Source organism: Leptopilina heterotoma, unplaced genomic scaffold (assembly GCF_015476425.1).
Source record: "Leptopilina heterotoma isolate Lh14 unplaced genomic scaffold, ASM1547642v1 Lhet_287, whole genome shotgun sequence".
Taxonomy (NCBI): domain Eukaryota; kingdom Metazoa; phylum Arthropoda; class Insecta; order Hymenoptera; family Figitidae; genus Leptopilina; species Leptopilina heterotoma.
In genome coordinates, this window is record NW_025110994.1 from 520,100 (window position 1) to 544,773 (window position 24,674).

Consider the following 24,674-nt stretch of genomic DNA (forward strand, 5'->3'; position numbering starts at 1 on the left):
TAAATATTAGTCCATTTATTCTGGAAAATAAAATAATAATTGAAAAATAATTGAATTTCCAAGAAAAAATTTATTTCTTTTAAAAATAATTGAATTCTTACGATGAATATTTTTATTTATGAAAATAATTGAATTTTGGAAAGAATCTTATTAAAATAGAGGTACCTCAAAATAATTACATTTTCGAAAATAGTTTTGAGATTTGTCGACATAATTGAATTCATTCGAATAAATATTTATGTAAATAATTGAATTCTTGGGAAGAATTTTATTAAAATCTAAATTAAAATCTAATTTAAAATCTAATCTCAAAGAATAATTGAATTATATATAAAAAATTTTAAATTGTATTTAAAATAATATTGATTTCTTTCGAACAATTTTATTAAAATATTTTAAAATAATTGAATTCCTGAGAAAAATTCAAATATTTTTGTAAATAATTGAATTCTTCTAAAGAATTTAAAAAAAAAACATTTTTTTTAAATAATTGATTTTTTCGAAGAATTGAAATTAAATTTTTAAGTATAATTACAGTTTTGATCAATTCTTGTAAAATTGTATTAAAAATAATTAAAATCCTGCAATGAATTTTATTATTTATGAAAATAATTGAATAGTTGAAAAGAAATTTTATTAAAATTTTCAAAAACAATTGAATTCTTGAGAAGAAATTTATTATTTATGAAAAAAATTGAATTATTGACAAAAAATATTATTAAAATGTTTTAATAGAATTGAATTTTTGTGAAAAAATTTGTTATTTTTGAAAATAATTGAATCCTTCATAAGAATTTTATAAACATTATGTTTGAAATAATTAATTTTTTCGAAATATAATAAATATTTTGAACATTTTATTTTAAATAATTGAATTCTTGTGGAAATATTTATTTCTGAAAATAATTGCATTTTTCGATTAATTAATTTAAAATAAGTATTAAAAATAAATAAAATTCTTCGATGACTTTTATTAATTGTGAAAATAATTTAATTCTTCCAAAGAATTTTATTAAAATTAAAAAAAAAAATAATTGAATTCTTGGGAAGTTTATTAAATTTTTGAAAATAATTAAATTTTTCGCGTAATTCTAAAATATTGTATTAAAAATAATTGAAATCCTGCGATGAATTTTAAAATTTATAATAATAATTGAATTCTTGCAACGATTATTATGAAAATTTTAAAAAAATAATTGAATTCCCGAGAAGAATTTTATTATATTTATAAAAGTAATTTAATTCTTGCTACGAATTTTATAAAAATCTATTTAAATAATTGATTTTAGTCGAAAAATATAAGGAAAATTCTGTTTAAAATAGGTTTTAGTAAAAAAAAAGGTAGTAAGTTGTAGGTTTTAGTAAAAAAAAGGTAGTAAGTTGTAGGTTTTAGTAAAAAAGGTAGTAAATAGTAGGTTTTTAGTAAAAAAAGGTAGTAAATAATAGGTTTTAGTAAAAAAAAGTAGTAAATTGTAGGTTTTAGTAAAAAAAGGTAGTAAGTTGTAGGTTTTAGTAAAAAAGGTAGTAAATAGTAGGTTTTAGTAAAAAAAAAATTGGTAAATAGTAGGTTTTAGTAAAAAAAAAAAAGTAGTAAATTGTAGGTTTTAGTAAAAAAAAAGTAGTAAATAGTAGGTTTTAATAAAAAAAAGTAGTAAATAGTAGGTTTTACTAGATGTGTGCAAGCCAGTTTATAATTTCTATTTTTATTTTTACTTCTATTTATGTTTATTCATATTTATATTTTAAAAGTACAAATAAATTTTCCAATTCCAAAAGTCATAAATAAATATATGCAAAATTCAAAGAAGAAATAAGAGCAATTCTAAAGAAGATATATACAATCCAAAGAAGACAAAATCTGAAGAACAAAGCCTTTTGAAATTGAAGTTAAACTGAAAGTTGGACATGATTCTTGTTGAATTCTTGCAGTAAAGTGAACTTTCAACTTGAATGTTAAACTCTTGGGTCAAAGTTAGACAAGATTTATTGCTATGTATATTTCTTGGATATGATATGCTGCAGTGAAGGTGTGCGTGTAATTCCAAACGTCATTGCTATAATTTTATAAAGTAGATCATTTTCAGCCACCCCATAACGAAAAGTGTAATAAATCCTGCAGAACTAGATTTGTCTCACTAAAACTTACTGTCACTACTGGCAAAAAGAAACGTGTGCAATCGTCTTTTATTTCATCGAACCAGACCAAGTGAAATAGCTCAGTGGTCAAACTACTCTACATACGCGACGACAAGCAGTCAGGGTTCGATTCCTCCCGCCTGAAAATTTTTTCCGTCTCTCAATTTTTCCACTCATTACCTTGTATATCAATTTTCAAAAATTAGAGAGATTAATAATAGTTTAATCGAAATTTTTAACAAAAGGTGGTGGGCTCATTAAATTCCAAGTTGGTGGGTGTAAAAAACAGTTGAAGGTTTTAAAAAAGAAGGTTAAAGGTCGGCATTTGTATTAAATTAGAAAGGTTAAAATTTGGTGGATAAAAAAAACAAAACTGGATAACAAAAAAAATCAGTGGTTAACAAAAAGAGTTAAAAAAATGTGGAAAGTTATCAAAAAGGTTAAAAAAAAGGTTAAAAAAGGTTAAAAAGGTTGCAAAAGGTTGCAAAAGGTTACAAAAAGATTTTAAATAAAGTTAAAAGAAAGGTTTAAAGAGTTAAAAAGGTTAGAGAAATGAAACAGAAAATTTTAAACGAAGAAAAAACAAAAAAATGTACACAAAAGAATTTGTAGAAAAAAAACCGAACAATATAGTAAAAAAAAAATCGAAATCGTAAACAAAAAAGTCATTTTACAAAAAGGAAATATAAAATTTTTTTCTGTGTATTTAAAAAGGATTTTTTTTTCTTTTTTTTTGTCAATTACAATCCAATATCAAGCAGTATATGTACGATAGACATCTAGATGTCTTTTTCTCAAGTTCTCAATTACTGTCGGACAGGAAAACTCCATTACATCGCGAAAGAAGACGTCTGCGGCTTTTTCTCTAAGGATAGTCTCCAGTTGTGGGAGTATGACTCTAATCAAGTAATTGAATCGATTCTAAAGAACAAAGTCTGTAAACTTGTGCAAAAAAAAAAAAATTTTAACGATCTACGTGCTTGAAAAAAGTAGTACAAGTAAAATATTGTTTCATTCCATATTAGACTCTCGACCAAAAGAAATTCCATTTCCTGTTAAATTGACCTTTATATCTAATTAAATTCTCTTTCAAAGAAAAAATTTTTTTTTGAATAAATTATTATTTAAACTTTTTTTTTATATTTTATTCAACTTCATTTATTATTTAACATTTTTTTGGGAAAAATTTGAAAAAGATTTTTAATTATTATTTTAAATTATTTAATTTTTTTCAAACTTTCCTAAATGAATAATATTAATTTTATATAACAGTTTACAATTCGTTGTATTTAAGATTTTATTGAACATTTTATTTAACATTTTATTTAACATTTTATTTAACATTTTATTTCTTCTTAACTTTTTATTCAATTTAAAAATACTTTTTCTTCTGTTTTTCATTCCAATTTCACACATTTGTGTCTCTCACTCTTTTTTTGTTATTACTGTATGGTGTATATAGTAGAAGGATCTATAAAACTGTCCTGTTTATGTTCTAAAGAAAGAAATGTTTGTACATTAAGTGAAAAATAAAAATTCTCGACTCTAAAATAACTTTTGAGTTAAAGTTAAAAATATAGAATGGCTTGAATTGTGTTTTCTTTTTTAAGAGAAAGTGCAAATACTTGTTCATTTTTGTTATCCACACTTATCAGTGTTGTAGAGATTTTCCAAGATTTAAGTTCCCTGTAAAATGTCAATTCTATCAATTGAGTGCTATTTCAATTTCTCATACGTTAAACATAAAATATTAAAAAACTAAATAATAATAATTGATGGTAAAAATTTCTTTCTGGAAAATTTAAGAAAAAGTCTTTATATTTCATTTCACTACTGATTTATTTTTATAAAAATTAAACTATAAAAATTATTTTTACAAAAATCAAACTATATAAAAATTATTTTTATTACTTTGACATGATCAAAAAATGTTTAACTAATAAAAAAAAATACAATTCACCGTCTTTAAAATTTAATGAAATAATCATTTAGAGATAATTTTAGACAGTAAAAGAGCAGAAGACAGAATTTTTGGCAGTAAAAGGAAAATATAAGAAAAAGAAATTCAAGACAAAAAAGTTTTCGTTTGCATTTTTCCTCATTTCATACATCAACTCTCGAGGTTGAATAGGAATTATTCATTTATGATGAATAAAATATTACTAAAACTACGGGAAAAAAATGTAGGACCAGAAAATTGACTTGTGAATATTTTAAGGATAAAAACTGAAATGAATCTCAGTATAATCGTGAATAGAAAAAAATGAAAAGTCGAGGAAGTTGAAATATTTTTGAGTGAAAAAAATTATTTTACATCTACGGTGAATTTATCCTTTAATTTTTCTTTCATTTTAATTTTATTCACTTAACTAGATAAGGGAAAATATTGCCTTTTTAGCATTTTCTCTTTTTATACTCTAATTATTATTATAATTTATTTTAATGAACGTATTTTATTGAATTTCTATTTTTATTTCAATTTCATTTATTTTTCTTAATTTTTCTTTGAATTTACATTAATTTCAATTTTTCTTTCAATTTTAATTATTTTCATTTTTTATTTCAATTAAAATTTTTATTCATTTTTTTTCAAATTCAGTTTCAATTTTTAGTAATTTTCATTTAAATTTTCATTTAAATTTAAATTTAAATTTCATTTAAATAATTTGACTTGCAATTATTATAATTTAAAATTATAATTTTATTAAATTTTTATTATGATTTTCCTTAATTTTTATTTTTATTTTTATTTTAATTATTCTAAACTTTTATTTCAATTTGAATTTTCATTCATTTTTCTATTAAATTTAATTTAAATTTTAATTAATTTCCATTTAAGTTTAAATTTCCAGAAATTTGTATTTCAATTTCACTTCTAATTTTATTTAATTTTTAGTTGAATTTGAAATTGAATTTGAATTTTATTTAATTTTTATTTAAATTTGAATATCCTTTAATATCTATTTTAATTTAAATTCTGATTTTTTACAGACTTTTATTTAAATTGGAATTTGAAATTAAATTTGAATCTTATGAATTTTGTCTTTTAATTTCAATTCTAATTTTTTCTTAATTTTAAATTTTCTCTAATTTTTGTTTTAACTTCATTTTTTAAAGTTAATCTTAATTAATTAATCTTAATATTCATTTAAATTTTCTTTCATTTTTATTTTCAATTCAGTTTGTATTTTATATAATTTTCATTTAAATTAGAATTTTCTTCAATTTCTATTTTAATTTCAATTATAATTTTATAAAATTTTTATTTGAATTGGAATTTTAAAGTGAATTTTCTGTAATAATTTTTATTTTGATTTTATTTTAAAATTTCAATTAAATTCAATTAAAATTTGCATTTGAATTTGAATTTTCTTTTAATTAAAAAAAAAGACAAAGACAAAGAGTATTTCATTGACTTTTAATTTCAATTCTAATTTTCTTTAATTTTGAATTTAAAATTGAATTTTCTGTAATTTTTATTTTAATTTTAAAGTTTTCTTATATTTTGTTTTAAATTTTCTTTAATTCGAATTTTTATTTTTATCTTAATTTAATTTTATCTTAATTTCCATTTCCATTTCAATTTTCATTTATTTTTCTTTCGACTTGAATTAAAATTTTATTTAACTTTCATTTAAATTTAAACTTTCTCTAATTTTTAGTTTAATTTTAATTCTAATGTTTTAAAATTTTTATTTGAATTGGAATTTGAAATATTGAAGTTTGAATTATCTGTATTTTTTTTTTTTTTAATTTCAATTTTACTTTTATTTAATTTTTACTTGAATTTGAAATTAAAATTGAATTTTCTATCATTTTTAATTTCATTTTATTTTTAAATTTTCCTTAAAATTTTCATTTCATTCTTTTTTTTTGTAATTTGACTTTTTATTTTACTTTAGATTTTAAATTAACTCAAATTTTATTTGAATTTGAATATTTTAAAAATCGAAAATTAAAAAGTTCGCTACTAAAACGTATGGTGTATTTATTTTTGATTGTAATTTCTGTGAGGTGAAACAATGTTGCCGAAGCACGTACGACAAACATTGGGACCACACAAACGACATCAGCAATACTTGACAGACTAAAGTGGAGATGTGAAAGATCTGGGTTGAATAAAAAAAGAAAGAAAAAAAAAAAAAAGATCACTCATCTCTTTGTCTATGGGGATAAAAATTTCCAAGAGAGGAATTGTTACCAAGTTGTAAAGCTTTTATTGTCGATTTCGTCTCTATTTCAAATGAACCATGTACCTCAACAATTGATAAGCTCACTCTTCAATAATCTTTATCTCCTCTCTCACAATACTACTTCCACTTTTTTTTCCCCTTTTTTTTCCAGAAATCTTTATTCCCATTAGATTATATAAATCTGAATTATATGACCGATGATATAGCGCCGGCAATAAAGCGTCTTTGCGGGATTAAGCAACATTTACGCTGAATTATCATGTCTAGGATTTTTATTTTATGTCCCTATGATATTTTTTAACAAGAATTTTTTTTTTTGTTTATAAAATAAAAATGTATTGCAACTAATTTTATTTAAAAAATCAAAATTATTTAAAAATCAACTCGAAATGTTTAATTCTATTTCTTTGATGATGAGAATTTTTTTTTTGTCTATAAAAAATATTTAATGTTTGGAAAAAATGAAAGGAATGTCAATATTTGCAAGCAAATTGATAATATTTTTATTTTATTTTTTATTATTCAACTATTTTTCATGCTATAAGTTGATTTGTATTTTTTTTTATTTGTTCATGTACGTATTTATATAAATCTGTGAGAAAGAATAAACTTTTTTTATAAACTTTTTTTTTTAGCAAAAATAAATTCTGGTGGTTGAAATTGAGATTTTTTTTTTGTGTATTTATAAATAGCATAGCAGTGATTCGCTGCATCGTTTGCGATAAAATCTACAATCCAGAATTTAGTACAGACTATATTCGAATCGCCCATGGAGGCATTCTCAATAATCTATATCAAGCCGCGTTCGATATTTAAGTAACTTTGCTTTATTGACCAACCGCCTTGCAAAACGCAGTCAAGCTTGCTGCCTTATCAAACAAAAGAGTTCACTACACCACACCGTCTACAATCCTATACTTATATTTTATATATATATATATATATATATATATATATATATATATATATATATATATATATATATATATCATGCTTCTATTAATAAAATTCCTTTTCTTTATTTTTATATTCTCCCCTATCTTTTTCCCAATTCATTCTTATGTACTTTTTTTTCTTAAAAAAAAATCAAGTTCAGTTAGTTATAATTATACAAACCAGCACTTTTTAAATAACTATAATAATTTACACTCAAAAAAAATTCTAATTTGCACTTTAAAAAAGTAATATATTTTTTTATCACAGAAAACAAAATCAAATTTTGCAGTTTTATCGATAACAAGATTAATATACTGAATATGATTCAAAGAAAAAAAGATCAACTTTTTTTGTATAAAAAAACTTGAGCTTTATTTTTTTATATTTATTTTATAATTTTTTTAGATACTTACATTGTTATTTTTATTATAATTTGTTACATGATTCATAACAAAATTATTATTTAAAATAATATTTAAAAAACTGTTTAATTTATTTCTAATTATTTAAAATTATTTTATTATTATTTATTCATTATAATTTGTTATTAAATAAATAATAATAATAAAAATAATTAAAATTAAAATTACTTCGGATTTTAGTTCCTAAAAAAATTGCGAAAAGCCTTGAATTTTATTTTTGAAATTTAAAGGCTACTCTGTTGATGCACCACTAGAGTAAAATAATTATATTGTTCACTAAAGAATTTGTTTATTAGTTTTATAAAATATTTTGAAGAATCACAATTGATTATTATGGCATTGTTCCAAAAATAATATCGTTCAATAACATTTTGTTATAAAATTTATCTATCAAACATGAGTGCCTTACTTATCATCACAAACCTTGAATGTGAGTTTGTTTATTATATGGCAAAAATTCTGTTCAAGGTTTAGTGCAAAACGTAAAAAAATTTTCAAGTAAAAAAATTTACGAATAAAAAGTTTTTTTTACAAATGGAGAATTTTTTCGAAAATAAAAAATTTATTTCCAAATATTTAAATTGAAAGGAAAATAAATAAAAAACATAGGATTAATTTAAATTCTTATTATCTATATTAATAATCGTTGTATTCTGGTAATCTGTTCGCAATTTGAAGTTTGTTTTTGTTTTCTTTTTTGTTTCCTAACTTCTTTAATAATTTTTCTTTATTAAATATTTTCAATTTTAAAATTAATGTAAGTATTGAAAATTATTGAATTCTTGGAAAAAATTTTATCAAAAAATTAAATAATAATAGAATTTCTTAGAAGAATTGTATTATTTTGGAAAGTAATTGAATTCTCGTGAATTATTATATTAAAATTTTTGAAAATTCTAATTAATTTATTTTTGAAGAACTTCTTTGAATTTTTTTTTAATAATGGAGTTTCTTGAATGATTTTAATTTTAAATTTTAAAAATAATTGAATATTTTATGATTATTTTAGAAAATAATTGAATTCTATTTAAATTTTTTATAAATAAATTTGAAAATAAAAAATGTTGTAATGTTATCTAACGTTAGTTTTTTAATTAAAATTTTTAACGAAATTATTATAAATTCTATTTAGAAATTTATAAAAAAAAGTTTCAATTTCATGGACATTCAATTATTTAAAAAAAATTTTGATAAAATTCTAAACAAGAATTCAATTACTTTCATAATTAATAAAAAGAATTTAATACTATTTAAAACACATTTTTTAATATTTATTACAATTCGAAAAAATTAATTATTTGAAACAATATTTATAAAATTCTTATGAAGAATTTAATTATTTTCAAATATAACAAAATTTTTCAGAGAAATTCAATTCTTTTTAAACATTTTAATAAAATTTTTCGCATAAATTCAATTAATTTCATAAATAGGAAAATTCTTCTCAGGAAATCAATTATTTTTGAAAATTTTAATAAAATTCTTTGCAACTATTGCTCAAAAAATGAAATTATTCTTAAAAATTTAATTTCAATTTCTCGAAAAAATCAATTATTTAAAAAAAAATGTTTTTATTTAAATTCTTTGAAAGAATTCAATTATTTACAAAAATATTTGAATTTTTCACAGGAATTCAATTATTTTCAAATATTTTAATAAAATTGTTCGAGAGAAATCAATTATTTTAAATACAATTTAAAATTTTTTTTATATAGGTAATTCAATAATTATTCTTTTAGATAAGATTTTAAATTAGATTTTAATTTAGATTTTAATAAAATTCTTCCCAAAAATTCAATTATTTACATAAATATTTTTTCGAAAAAATTCAATTATTTCGATAAATAACAAAATTATTCCCGAAAATTCAATTATTTTGAGGTATTTTTATAAAATTCTTTGCAAAATTCAATTCTTTTCATAAATAACAATATTTATCACAAGAATTCAATTATTATTAAAAGTAATAGAAATTTCTTTTTGGAAATTCAATTTTTTTAAAACATTTTAATAAAATCGTTCAAAAATTTTAATAGAATTCTTTGTAAAATTTAATTATTTTTAAAAAATTTTTGCAATTCAATGATTTTCAATATCTACTATTTTCATAAAATTTCCAAACAGAATGCAATTATTTAAAAAAAAATTTTGTAAAAATCTTCGTCAGAATAATCTTTTCATGAATAATAAAAATTTCTCAAGAATTCAACTATTTAAATTAGAATTTACATAAAATTAGTCAAAAGATGAAATCAATTATTTAATTTTTCTAAAATTCTTCGCAAGAAGATAAGAAAGAAGTAAATAGTTATGATGAAAATTAGGAAAAAGTCAGGAAAATAAAAAATATAGATTGGAATTTTTTTCTGTTTTGTAAAGTGTCTAAAACGAGTTTTTTTGGTCGTCAAGTTTAATTTTTCGATAGCTACTTTTTTTATTACTTTTTTTAGTTTGAAAGCTACTTTTTTAAAATTAATTATAGTTAGTTAATTATAGAAGTCTGAAAGAACAAAGTAGTTTTTCAACAAAGATTTTGGAGATTTATTTTTTTTTCTTTGCATATAACATTATTTATGAACTTGACTTCAATGAGATCAAGTTTAGTGTTAAACTAATAGCGTCTAACGATATCCTCCTCTATTGTGTATAGGATGCAGTTCAATGTAACTAAGGCAATTAGTCTTGATAAATTGATAGCTTTCTTCAGGAAACGTGATTATATATTCTGTAAGCCAGTGTGTAAGGAGCTAAGTATAAAGTAATCAGTTTTCAGAATAATCAAGATGTTTTGAACTCTCCTTCTATGAATTTCAATTCTTGCGTCACTAAAATTTCTTCACATTTTAAGATAAATTTTACTAATTCTATTTTTTATTTACTTATTTATTTTTTTATTTACACGTAACGTATTTTATTTTACACTATATATTGATTTTTCTGAAAGCGCTACTTTTAAACTTCGATTTTTTAATTTAATTAATGTATTTTTTTATAAATTCTATTGTATTTTTTTTTGTTTTCTATTGTCTTAAAGTAGTTTCAATGGAAACTACTTTATTTTCTACTCGCAACAGTTTGAATTTAATTAAATTGCGTAAAAATGAATTGTTATTTAAAATTGTTTAATTTTTGTTTTAATCATAAGTTTCTTTTATAATTTTACGAATATTACGGAAAAGAAATATTAAAAAAAAATTACTAAATAAATAAATTGCGCTTTGAAATAATTCGGAACAACAAGTGTACTGTGCTTTGTCACACACTTGGTAAAATCGATTTGCCGGACAACTCTTTCAGTGATCACTTGACCAAATTGTGTCTTTATCACAAGTTCGAGTGCTCTTGTACATACACTCGAAACTCTCTCTCTTTCTCTCGCAAATCGTCAAACACTTTCTAAACTTTCCCAATTCCCGTCAAATTTATAATTTAATTCAAATAATAACAAAAATATTTCGAAATATCCCATATAAAATTTCATAAAACCTTTTTTTTAAATTTTTATTTATCAAAAATTTGGAATTTTTAATTCAGATTTTCTCAGGGAAGAAAAAAATTATTGTCATTATTTGTCAAACTATGTGTACAACATCTTCGAGTTGAACTAATGTAAGAGCTTTCACTAAAGTCCAAAAGCTGCATACTCGTTGATGTGGGTGTGTGTACTTCACTCACACACACACACATAGTAACACGAAAACATGCTCTCATTGTCTTACGAATCCAATACCAACGACCCTCATTGTTCCACAATGGAATGGTAACTTGCGCCCCGGTTAATATTCCTGGCGTGTGAAATCTATAATTAGAGAGCAAACTACAATACGAGCATTTCTGTGAAGTTGTTTCTGTGGAATTTTATCGAAATTATTTTCAAATTGTAAGGGAATTTTCGAGCCGATTATCCTTGATTAATTTTGGATTTGTAACGAAATCTTTTGAATCACACGAATAAAGTGCGATAATCACCAAGAAACTATTTTTTACATTCAAAAAATTTCCTTTTTCTAATTCGTTTTTATTAAAGTACTGAAAAAAATATGGATTTAGAAGAAGTTCGAAATAAATTGTAGAAATTCAATTATTTTCGAAAGTAATAATTAATTCTTAGCATAAATTCAATTATTTTCGAAAGTAATAAAATTCTTAGCATAAATTCAATTATATTAAAAAAATTTTTAAAATGTCAAGTCAACATTTCAATTATAAATATTAAAAATAATAAAATTCTTCTTCAAAAATTCAATTTTCAATAAAATTTTAATAAACTTTTGTCAAAATTTCATTTTTAAAAATTTTTTTCTCACTGCAATCATTTTCAATCTTCTACAATCTTAATAAAATTCCCCAAAAGAATTCAATTACTTAAAAAAAAGTGTTGATTAAATTCTAAGCAAACATTGAATTATTTTCGTAAATATAATAAAAATTTCACAGGAATTCAACTATTTACCAATTTTTTTATAAATTTCATCGCAATAATTCAATTATTTGTATAAATAAGAAAAAAATTTTTTACAGAGATTCAATTATTTTCAGGAATAATAAAACTCATCATAGAATTTCAATTATTTTTAATCGCAATTTTAATCGAATTCGTCGAAAAATGTAATAATTATTCGAGGCCTCAATTATTCTTGAAAATTTTATTTAATTTCGTCGAAAAAATTCAATTATTTAAAAATTTGTGGATAAAGTTCTTTATAAGAATTAAATGTCAAAAAACATTTATTTATTCAATAAATTATTAATTTTTGTATTTTCAAATAATTGAATTCTCGTAGGATTTTCTAATAAAAATTGATTTAAAAAAGAATTTCAGTTAAAATTTTTAATAAATATTGAATATAAAAAACATTATAGCATGAATTTGGAAAAATAATTAAATTTTGAATATTTTTGAAAATAATTACATTTTTCGAAAAATTTACTTAGGAATTATATTAAAAATAATTGACATCCTGTGAAAAATTTTATTATTTATGAAAATAATTGCATTCTAAGAACAAATATTACATTTTTGTAAATTAATTGAATTCATGTGAAAGGTTTTATTACTTATAAAAATAATTGAATTCTTGCGAAGGATTTATTTAAAATTTTATTAAAAATAATTAAAATCATGTCAAGAATTGTATTACTTATGAAAATAATTGAATTTCATCAACGAATTTTTTATACCATTATTTTAAATAATTGAATTTTTGCAAGAAATTTTATATAGGTTTTGAAAGTATTTTATAATTTTAGAGAAAAATTTCATTATTTGTGAAATGTAATTGAATTTTTGCAAAAATATTTTTTCGAGCCAATTATCCTTTATTAATTTGGATTTTTAACAAAATCTTTTGAATCACGCACGAATAAACTGCGATAATCACCAAGAAACTATTTTAATTATTTTCAAAAATTTTCCTCAATTCAATGATTTTCAATATCTACTATTTTAATAAAATTTTCCGAAAGAATTCAATAATTTAATAAAAATTTTAAAAAAATTCTACGCAAGCATTTCATTATTTTCGAAAATACAAAAATTTTCACAGGAATTCAATTAACAAATTTTTCATAAATTTCTTCGGAATAATTCAATTATTTTCATAAATAATAAAATTTTTTACAGTGATTCAATTATTTTCATAAATAATAAAATTCTTTTCAGGAATTCAAATATTTTTATAAATAATAAAATTCTTTGCAGGATTAAAATTATTTTTAGTATAATTTTAATTTTTAAATCAATTCCTCGAAAAATGTAATTATTCTTAAGAATTTTATTTAAATTCATCAAAAGTATTCAATTATTTAAACATTTGTTGGTAAAATTCTTTATCAGAATTCAATTTGTTTTTTTTATATAGATAAATAATGGAATTTTCGTAGAATTTTCTAATAATAATTGATTTAAAATTGAATTTTAGTTAAAAATTTTAGACAATAATTGAAATTTTGAAAAGGTTTTAAATTAAAATCGTTGAAAATTAAAATTTTTTTCCAATTTTTTGAAAAAGTTTAATTGGATTTTACTTGATATTATTATTTGAAGTTTTTATTTTCTAATATATATTTGAGGAGAAATTTTTCAAAAGTTGATAAATCAATGTATCACGGTTCAATTGAAGAAACAAAATTTATTACCAAAAAATTTTCAATAAAAAAAATATTTTGGCCTAACCTTAATGATTTATTTTTTTTAAATTTTCTAATTTCAAATATTATATTTTAATAGAAAAAATACCGTTATATTTTCGATTTGTCAAAGAATATTTTTTAAAGAAAAAAAAATACAAAAGCATATCATGATTATATTATATTTAATAAGAGAATAGGTAATAAAATAAACGAAATACATTCGGACATTATTTATATTATTTATTTAAATTTTCAAATTTATTTACACTATTTGTATACAGTATTATTTACAGTATTTGTAATTTTGTATACTATTTTTGTTCCTATGCATTTTTCCCCTTATTTTTAAAACTTTCAACTTTTTGATCGTTTGATACATGACAATGTATTTTTTTTTATTTCAATGAAACTATCAAAGCAGAAGAGAGAAAACAGTCATGTATCAAATTTCAGAATGCATAAAACGATCAGGTGACTGCCCAGGGTGATTTGCTTTTGACGCCTGTACCCTCGAGACCTGACTGTGTTTCCTTTGATACCACATATAGAGCAGCCATCTAAACTGAACTAAACATCCAGAGCTTTGCCAAATCTAACACGCCGTATATTGAGCTTCACGCATAATTTTCACACACAATACAGAGCACAACAGAGTTTAGATGTACAATAATTAAATATAGAAACTAAAAAAAATTATCTAAATTACTTTTCTTCAATTTTACTGAATTACTACTGAAAATTATTAATATTATCCCTAAAGAAAATTATTACAAAAGAAATAATTCTAATCGTATTTTTAATACTAGAGTTTCGTCATGATGACGTCATCGCCACACACTCCGTTTTGAGTTTAGAGTCGCGTTACCTCCATCTTCAGTAGTATAGTGGTCAGTATCCCCGCCTGTCACGCGGGAGACCGGGGTTCGATTCCCCGCTGGAGAGAATTTTTTTTATTTTCATTATTTTAAATAATTAATTAATAATTACTTTCTTTTTGATAAATTAATTTTTTACTAATTTAAATTAGCAGAATAATTTACTATAACTATTACAATTTTATTTTCGTACTAAAATTTTCTATACAAATATGTAGTAGATTTTTTTTTTTTGAAGAATGAAAATTTAAATTCATTCCCAAAATTTCCATTTTCTTATTCGTTTTTATTAAAGTACTGAAAAAATATGAATTTAGAAGAAAAAAATTATAATTATATCTTTAAAAATAATAAAATTCTTCTTCAAAAATTCAATTTTCAATAAAATTTTAATCAAATTTTTGGCAAAATTTCAATTATTTTCAAAAATTTTCCTTAATACAACGATTTTCAATCTTCTACGATTTTAATAAAATTACCAAAAAAAATTCAATTATTTAAAAAAAGTGTTGATAAACTTCTAAGTAAACATTAAATTATTTTCATAAATAATAAAAATTTCACGGGAATTCAATTATTTTTATAAATAATAAAATTTTTTAAAGGAATTCAATTATTTTCATCAAAAATAATTTAAAATTCTAGAAAATAATAATTGAATTGAAATGATGAAAATAATTTTGATAATCGATAATCACCAAGAAACTTTTTTTTTACATTCAATTTTTTTTTTACATTTAATTTTTACATTATTTTCAAAAGTAAAAAAATTCTTAGCAGAAATTCAATTATTTTTAAAAGGAATAGAATTCTTAGCATAAATTCAATTATATTCAAAAATTTTTTAGAATGTCACGTCAAAATTTCAATTAAATATTAAAAATAATAAAATTCTTCTTCAAAAATTCAATTTTCAATAAAATTTTAATAAAATTTTTGTCAAAATTTCATTTTTAAAAATTTTTCTCACTGCAATGATTTTCAATCTTCTACAATTTTAAAACAATTTCCCAAAAGAATTCAATTACTTAAAAAAAAGTGTTGATTAAATTCTAAGCAAACATTGAATTATTTTCATAAAAATATAATAAAAATTTCACAGGAATTCAACTAATTACAAATATTTCTTATAAAATTCTTCGCAATAATTCAATTATTTGCATAAATAATAAAATGTTTTTTACAGAGATTCAATTATTTTCATGAAAATGTCGAAAAAATTAAATTATTTAGAAATTTGTTTAAAAAATTCTTAATAAGAATTAAATGTCAAAAAACATTCATTTATTCAATAAATTATATTTATTTTTGTATTTTTAAATAATATTGAATTCTCGTAGAATTTTCTAATAAAAAATTGATTTGAAAATGAATTTCAGTTAAAATTTTAAATAAATATTGAATATAAAAAACATTATAGCATGAATTTTGGAAAATAATTAAATTTTGAATATTTTTTTAAAATAATTACATTTATCGAAGAATTTACTTAGAAATTGTATTAAAAATAATTGAAATCCTGTGAAAAATTTTATTATTTATGAAAATAATTGTATTCTTAGAACAAATTTTATTGAATTTTTTTAATTTTGTTTAATTTATATGAAAATTTTTATTACTTATAAAAATAATTGAATTCTTGCGAAGGATTTATTTAAAATTTTATTAAAAATAATTGAAATCCTGTAAAGAATTTTTAAAAATAATGGATTTAAAGAAGAATTTTAGTTAAAAAACAATAAAAAAAATTGAATTTTGGAGAAGTTAAAAATGATTGTTAAGAATGATTTTAAGTAAACATTAAATTATTTTCATAAATAATAAAAATTTCACAAAAATTCAACTATTTATTAGAAATTTTTAAAAAAATTTCTTCGCTATAATTCAATATTATTTGCATAAATATAACCAAGTAATAAAATCATTATTTTGTATTACAGGAATATTGTTACTGTAACTTTATCAAAATTATTTTTACTATTTTAATTCAATTATTATTTTCTACAATTTTAAATTATTTTTTATGAAAACAAATTGAATTCCTTTAAAAAAATTTTATTATTTATAAAAATAATTGAATTCCCGTGGATTTTATATTATTTATGAAAATAATAATTAAATGTTTGCATACAATTTTATTAAATTTTTTCTTGAAATAATTGAATTCTTTCTGGGAAATTTTATTAAAATAGTAGATATTGAAAATAATTGAAATTATAGAAAAAATTTTGAAAATAATTGAAATTAGCATATTTTATAATTGAAAAAAGGTAGTAAGAAGTTAGCAGTGCACAATTGTTGCTAGTCGGGTATATAATTTTAAAATGATTTTTTTTCAAAAATGCATTTCGTAGGTAATAAAAAATCTCGTACAATAAAACAAGTAGTAACAGTAGAAGATATTCCTGCAAAATATTTCAAACAAACAAAGAGATTTTGAAGAAAAAAAAAAATTCCATAAATATAAGTGGGAATATTATTCTAAATGCATATAGCTATATATATACTATCTGTCAAAACTCTGATCACACATTCATGAAAATCCCATTCCATTCGTGCCTAGAATGATTCAAAGGAGTAGCGCATGTATATTCCTAATCTCTCGTGTATCCCACCCAGACCAGTATCATCGTGTCAAGATTCCGACGTTAAATTTTCTAATCTGCATAATGTAGCGTGGAATTAAAGTTCTCCTCTCCGACAAAAGAGAAAAGACATAAAATTTCGTCAAGTTTCACATTTTAAACCATATTAAATCCCACACGGCTTATAAAAAACAAAAATTGTGTGTGTGTCTGTGACAAGAGCAAAAATCGTCAAGAATTAAAAATATCCGTAAAAAAAAATTCAAAAAATATTTTCCACTTTTCGTCAAGAATTAAAAATATCCGTAGGTATAAAAGTTTCAAATAAATATTTTCCACTTTAACGATAAATGAATTTGTATGAAAAGAGCACGAAATCGTCACACGTATTAACATTATCTCTGTAGTAAAATAATTTCAAAAAAAATTTTCCAAATGAATTTAAAAAAAACAGATATAATGCTATTTTATCTATAAATAATAAAATTCTTTACAGGATTTCAATTATTTAAAAAAATTGTAATAGGAATTCGTTGCAAGAAATCAATTATTTTCATAAATTAATAAAAGTCTTCACTGAATTTCAATTACGTAAAAAAAAAATGTAATAAAAATTCGCAGCAAGAATTCAATTATTCTTCTAGATAATTATAAAAAAAATAAATTATTATAATTATAATAATAAAATTCTTCAAAGGATTTCAATTATTTTTCATTCAATTCTAAGAATAGATAAAAATCTTATAGAAATATATTTAAAAAATGAAATTTTTTCGAAAAATTAAATTAAAGTTTTTTTGGAAATAATTTAATTTCTTTAAAGAATTTTATTAAAATTAAGTGCATTCAAAATAATTAAATTCATCACAAGAATTTTATTATTTTTCGAAAATAATTGAATTCTTTCAATTTTTTTTTACGAATATATTTAAAAATTGCAAACAAAGTAATTTATAATTTTTATATAAAATTTTTTTAAAAATATTTTGAGAATAATTGAATTATTTTTAGAATATTTTTAATTCTTGTTGAAATTCAATTTTATGGAAATTTTCGAAAATAATTAAATTCTTTCGTGTAATTTTATTTAAATTGGATTAGAAATTATTTAATTCCTGCAAAGAATTTGACTTTTTATAAAATTAATTGAATTCTCGCGAAGAATTTTACTATTTTATAAAAATAATTGAATTTTCTCGAAGGATTTATTAAAATTATAATTTTTAATTATATAATTAATTGTATATTTTATAATTCAATTTAATCAATCAAAAATATAATTTTTAGCAAAAAATTGAATTTTTTCGAAATGTGTTAATAATTTTTTTAAAAATTGAATTCTTTCGAGGAATTCAATTAAAATTGTTTTGATAATCATTTGATTTTTGTAAAGATTTTTACGATTTGAAAAAATAATGGAATTGTTTAGAAGGATTTATTAAAATTTTAGAAAATAATTGAATTCTTTCTTGAAATTTAATAAAAAATTTCTGAAAATGTGAACAGTAATAATTAATTTTGTACTAAATAGGTGAATTTTGTAAATTTTGATTATGAAATTGTTTAAAAAATTTATATTTGAAAATAAAAAATTTTGTAATTTATTTCTTCTTTTTGTTTTAATTTTTTCGTTCTTTTTCTTTCTTTTCATTTTTTCTTCAACTTTTTTTTTGTGTTTTCTTCGTTTCTTGTTTCCTGTCTGAAAATATTTAAAATTTCTCGTTTCGGAATATCTATGTAAAAATCAAAAGGAGAAATACTCAGTTATGACGTTCTCAACAAATAAATTTTTTACTCTGCAATATGTATGTATATAGATTTCAAAGGACGAGTTTCTGAGCTCCTTGGGGGCATAAAATGTAAATAGAATTTATTTATTTCCCTTTTTTTAAAAATAAAAGTACAGAGAATTCTTTGAACTTTTCTTTCATTTAGAATTGTAATGGTCAAAGTGATAAAAAAAAAATTTTTTCTCTAGTTTCTAACCATTTATTCTGAAATTAAACTTTTTCGTTCAATTTATTCTTCATGCTCTTGCTTTATTGATTATTGAAAATTTTTTTTGCTTAAAAATCACCCATTAAATTGCTAACTCTGTTTAGGATTGCTTAACCTCGATTATCGTAAATCAAACAGCCTCACCTTCGAACAAATATTTCTTGAAATATATTTGAACAACGATTCTCATTTATTTATTAATTATTATTTGTATTAATTAAATAAATTTCAATTCTTATAATTTTTTACACTTTATTAATTTTACAAAGATAAAGTTTATAAAGTTTATAAAGTTTATAAAGTTTATAAAATTTATAAAGTTCATCAAATTCAGAAAATTCATAAAGTCTATAAAATTTATAATTAATTTATAAAATCCCCAACTAAATAAATTCAGATCCATTTCTAATTAAATATAAAAAAAATATTTTTTTCCCACAAATAATAATAAAATTCAGTTGTAAAAAATTCGTTTAAACGAATTTTATGTGTAAAAATACATTGTTTCCATCTAAATGAGATTGTATTGAATTAAATGAATTTTTTTTAATCCACTGAAAGTATTCTTTAAGCTCCTTTTATTTTAAATCATTTTTCAAAAAATACTCTACACTATTTCAGTTTAAAAACTAAATCCCCTTTCGTAAACGATTTCTCTAAAAAGAACATTTTTTTTCTATTTTCAACACCTGGCTCTCGAATCGAAAATTTTGATTTATAACAAATATAGAAATAAGAACCGAAAAAAAATGGAAAATTTTTCCTTTTGTGATCACTAATAAGAGATGATTTCTCCTTAATAAGATGAGACTCGTTATTATTGTTAAGTGTCAGGTTCGACAAACGTCATTGCCAAGAGGCCACGAGGTATTTCCATGATTAACATTGCTTTTAGAGTTACAAATGGAAAAGCGCAAGCGTCCCATCGACCGAGAGTTCACTTTTCTTAGGGTCAGTGTCCCTAGTGATGTGTTTAAACTAAAGACTAAAAAAAATCCATTGCCGAGGTCTAAAAAAGTTTTTTCTCTTAAAAAACAAGAGAAATGACAATTTTCATTTTTTATCAGTAATTTTGCGAATTTTTTTTCGTCATTCCAAAGACTATAAAAAGAATATGTCTTTTATTTTGAAAATGTTTAAATAACTAAATTTCATTTTATCATTTTGACTCTAACTTACTCTTTTTTTTATCTCACTTTCACTTTCACCGAAATTAATTTTCATTTTTACTTCGAAAGAATTCTTTTTGTCATAAAAAAAAATTATCTTCATTTTTTTAGGCGACATTTTTTTATTTTCATTAATTAACTTTTTTCTTTAATTTAAACAGTATAAATAAAAATTGTAAAAATTTAATTTTTTGTATAGAAAATGAATTTTTTAAGAGTTGCTTAATAAACTTTATGGAAAATTATGTCTACTTTTTTCTTTATTTCCTTACTATTTTTAAATTTAATAATATCATATTTACTTTTGAAATGATTCAAAAATATTTTTATTAATCTAAAAAAATTATTAATGTTATTATTCATTATTTCTTTGTTTCTAAAAAAATTAGCATTTTGTAAGAAACGTTTTGGGTAATTAAAAAAAATGTAAATCCTACAAATATTATCTTTTTTTTAATATGGAAAACTTAATTGTTTCACAAATCGAAATTGTGCAGCTATTTCTACCTTTTTTCTAAAAAAAAGATTAAAAAATGATTGGAAAATTAAAATTATAAAGTAGACAATATTTTGCACATTTTCTGTTTCTCAATTACAATTTATAAACGAAGTACAAGTTTTAAGTAAAAAAAAGAAAATGTTATAAATCAAATTTTGTTCAAGAAATTTTTAACTTACTTCGGAAAAAATATTTACAAAATTTTAATTTATTAAAAACGATTTTAATTATTCAGAAATTCTTCAATTGAATACCTACGTTTTAAAAAATAAACACTTCAAATAATTTCAGAAAAAAATTCAATTAAACTTTTTTAAAATAATTAATTCTACAGAATTGTTGGTTATAAGTATGAAAAATTGAGATTTTCAAAGAATATAATTTGAAACCTTTTCAAAATTCAATTATTTCTTAAAATTCATGCTATAATGCTTTTAATATTTAAATATTCTTTGAATATTTCAATAATTTGAATAATAAATATTCAAATCTAAAATTTTGACTGAAATTCATTTTTAAATCAATTTTTATTAGAAAATTTGACGAGAATTCAATTATTTAAATATAAAAACAAACAATTTTTTGAATAATTGAATACTTCTTAAAATTGAATTCTCCCAAAGAATTTTATCAAAAAAAATTTTAAATAATTCACTTTTTTCAAGGAATTTTATTTTCATAAAATTTTTGTAAATAATTACATATTTCGAGGCATTTGATTAGAATTAAATTAAAAATAATTGAAATTCTGCGATGAATTTTATTTATGAAAATAATTGAATTCCTAAAAAGAATTTTATTATTTATGAAAATAATTGAATTCCAATAAAAAATTGTATTATTTATAAAAACAATTGAATTATTCCGAAGAAATTTATGAAAAATTTATAAATAAAATAGAATTCATATGAAATTGAGGAAAATTTTTGAAAATAATTGAAATTTTGCCAAGAATTTTATTAAAAATTTTAAAAATAATTGAATTTTGCAAAAGAATTTGATTACTTTTAAAAATAATTGAATTTTGCAGAAGAATTTGATTACTTTTGAAAATAATTGAATTTATACAATCATTTATAATTTTTCCAAAATTCAATTTTTTTTTTAGTGTTTTTCAGTAAAATGCGTCTATAATATCCATTATTTTTAATAATTAATTAAATATATAGATATTAAAAAATTTAACGAATTTCAGGAGAAGTTATTAATTGAAATTATTTTACAAAAATGAAAATTTAATGAAAAATAATAAATTATTGACAATGATTTACATTTTTATTCTACATTGTTTATTCTCTGATCCACTTGTACAAACAAATACGGTAGATGTAATAAATTAAAATATAATATATTTTTAAATGCTAAACTTCACTTATTACATAATTTAACATTTTTACCATGAATAATGTAGGTTAATTAAATTTTATTAAGTACCAAAGTATAGTTGACATTGAAATTAAAATTTTGTTTATTTATTTAAATACTTTGCTATACAAGAAATTGGAAAATTATGTTTACTATTATCAATAAATTAAAAAATTATGTTCACTATTATCAATAAATTGAATAATAATAAGAAATAAATCACATTGATGAATATAAAATTTATTTGATTTAAATAAACGATTAACTCGTCTCATATCAAAGAAGAATTTTAATATTTTTTTTATAAAAATATTTATAAAAAGAAATTTATGAAAAAAAAAATTATTTACAATGAGATAATGTAAAATGCAACATATTTTTCTATTTAAGATTCTTTATCATTTCTCTATTTTCTGATTGTCTCATTTGTTTCTTCATGTGACTGTCAGAGTATCCAGATTAATAACGCGGACAAAAGAGATATATACATTAGCGAAGAATAACTCTTGTAATCCACGTTATTCTCTATGAGGAATCTTCTTAAATATGAACTATTAAATAAAAACTGAGGAAATTTTTTTTTTAATTTTTAAAAATGATATATTATTACATAATGATATATAAATTAATAATAGTTTATTTCAGTCTAATGGCCCAGAAACGGACTTGGTTTACATTATAATGATATACATATGTCGCAATACTAGAGTTTCTTTAAACATTTTCTTTGATAAGGTAAAATTAAATTTGTGATGCAATATCAAAATATGTCTTATATTTGTTTGAATAGATAAGCAAATTTACATTAAACATGATGATTAAGATAAAAATTTATATATACATATATATATACTGTACATTTTATTGAATGACTTCTATCATATTTCTTATTCCTCAAAGTTCTTAATAGAATTTTTTAGAAATTATTTTACAAAAATTATAATTTAATGAAAAATAATAAATTATTCTACAACAATGAATTACGTTTGTATTCTACTTTGTGTATTTTCTGCGCCACTTACACACACATTAAAGGTATTTTTTTTTCTATTCATAAAATCGGTAATATATATGTAACACGCCTCCCAAGAATAGTATCTACACTGAAAAAGAAATAAATTTGATTCAAATAATTAATTAATTGACTCTTATCAATTAAATATTTAATTGAATCAAATAATATTAAATTAATATAAATTAATTAATTAATATAATAAATTAATATTAAATGGTATTTGAACCATTAATTTTAGTATTTGAAGCAATTATTAATTAATTAATTAATTAATTAATTAATTAATTTTATTGGTAGCGTGTCAATAAATAAATTAATTTAAAAAAAAGAATAAATAATCTAATATAAAGTAATAAAAAGTAAAAAAAATATTATTTTAATGAAAACAATAACCCTAATTTAAAATTTTAAAAAATGTAATAAATATTTTCTCAGATCCAAGAGCAGATGGATTACTTTGAAAAAATGTTCCGTCCACCAAAAGAAGAAGGTATCATATAAAAATAATTAAGTAATAGTTTCTTAACAGAAATTTAAGACTAACTTATAAAATAAAATTTTTCACAATTTTAATATTTTACAATAAGTGAAATAGAAATTATATTCATTATATTGTAGCATCTAATTATGAAGTTGTGTCTGTTGAACATTCGATCAGTAAACGAAGTATTCCTGAACTTTCAATCACGATAAAAAGTGGTGGAAATAATAAACATTATATTCTACAGTCAACAGAAGGCTTTTTTGCTGGTATGGATACAAAAATTTGGTTAGCGAAAAGTTTCGCTTATTATTTATTGCCTGAAGTGAGTAAATGACTCGAATATGTTTTTGAAAATTTTTGAAAATCGAACCAAATGAAATAGAAAATTATTTATTCTTCAGCGAGTGAAAATTTTTTAATTAAAATTACTCTTTCAATATTTTTATTCTACTAATTTATTAACACGTAAAATTTACTAATTCAAAGGCAAAAAGTCAGTCACTAATTTAAATTAGTAAACATTTTTACTAATTCAAATTTAAAGAGTAAATTAAAGTTAAATGTACGTTGAGAAAAAAATATATTTGAATCAAACATAATTATCTTTAGTCAAACAAAAATTATTTTTGAATTAAATATAATCCTTTTGATTTAATACACAATAAGTTTGAATCAGTAGAAATCACGTTCAATTCAATTATAAAATATATTATTTCAATCCAAATATATATTTTTTTTTGCTACATATTTTTGGCATGAAAAAAAAATTAACCCTCAGTGTAAAAGTAAAACCTGTTAGTTCGAAACGTTAGTTACAAAAATTCAAAAAAAAGTTTCCTTTATTTAAAAAATATAATATAATTTT

General features: G+C 20.2%; 1 protein-coding gene and 1 non-coding gene across 2 annotated transcripts in view; both read left to right on the top strand.

Moving 5' to 3' along the window:
- Positions 1 to 24,674, top strand: part of LOC122504302 (venom metalloproteinase 3-like) — a 36,053-nt gene that overhangs the window by 6,414 nt on the left and 4,965 nt on the right. The window contains exons 2-3 of the mRNA XM_043615357.1: positions 23,761 to 23,815; positions 23,944 to 24,131. Coding sequence (XP_043471292.1) covers positions 23,761 to 23,815; positions 23,944 to 24,131 — 243 coding nt within the window. The remainder of the gene's footprint in view (positions 1 to 23,760; positions 23,816 to 23,943; positions 24,132 to 24,674) is intronic.
- On the top strand, positions 14,690 to 14,761 carry Trnad-guc. The gene has a single exon. It is a non-coding gene; the product is annotated as a tRNA-Asp (tRNA).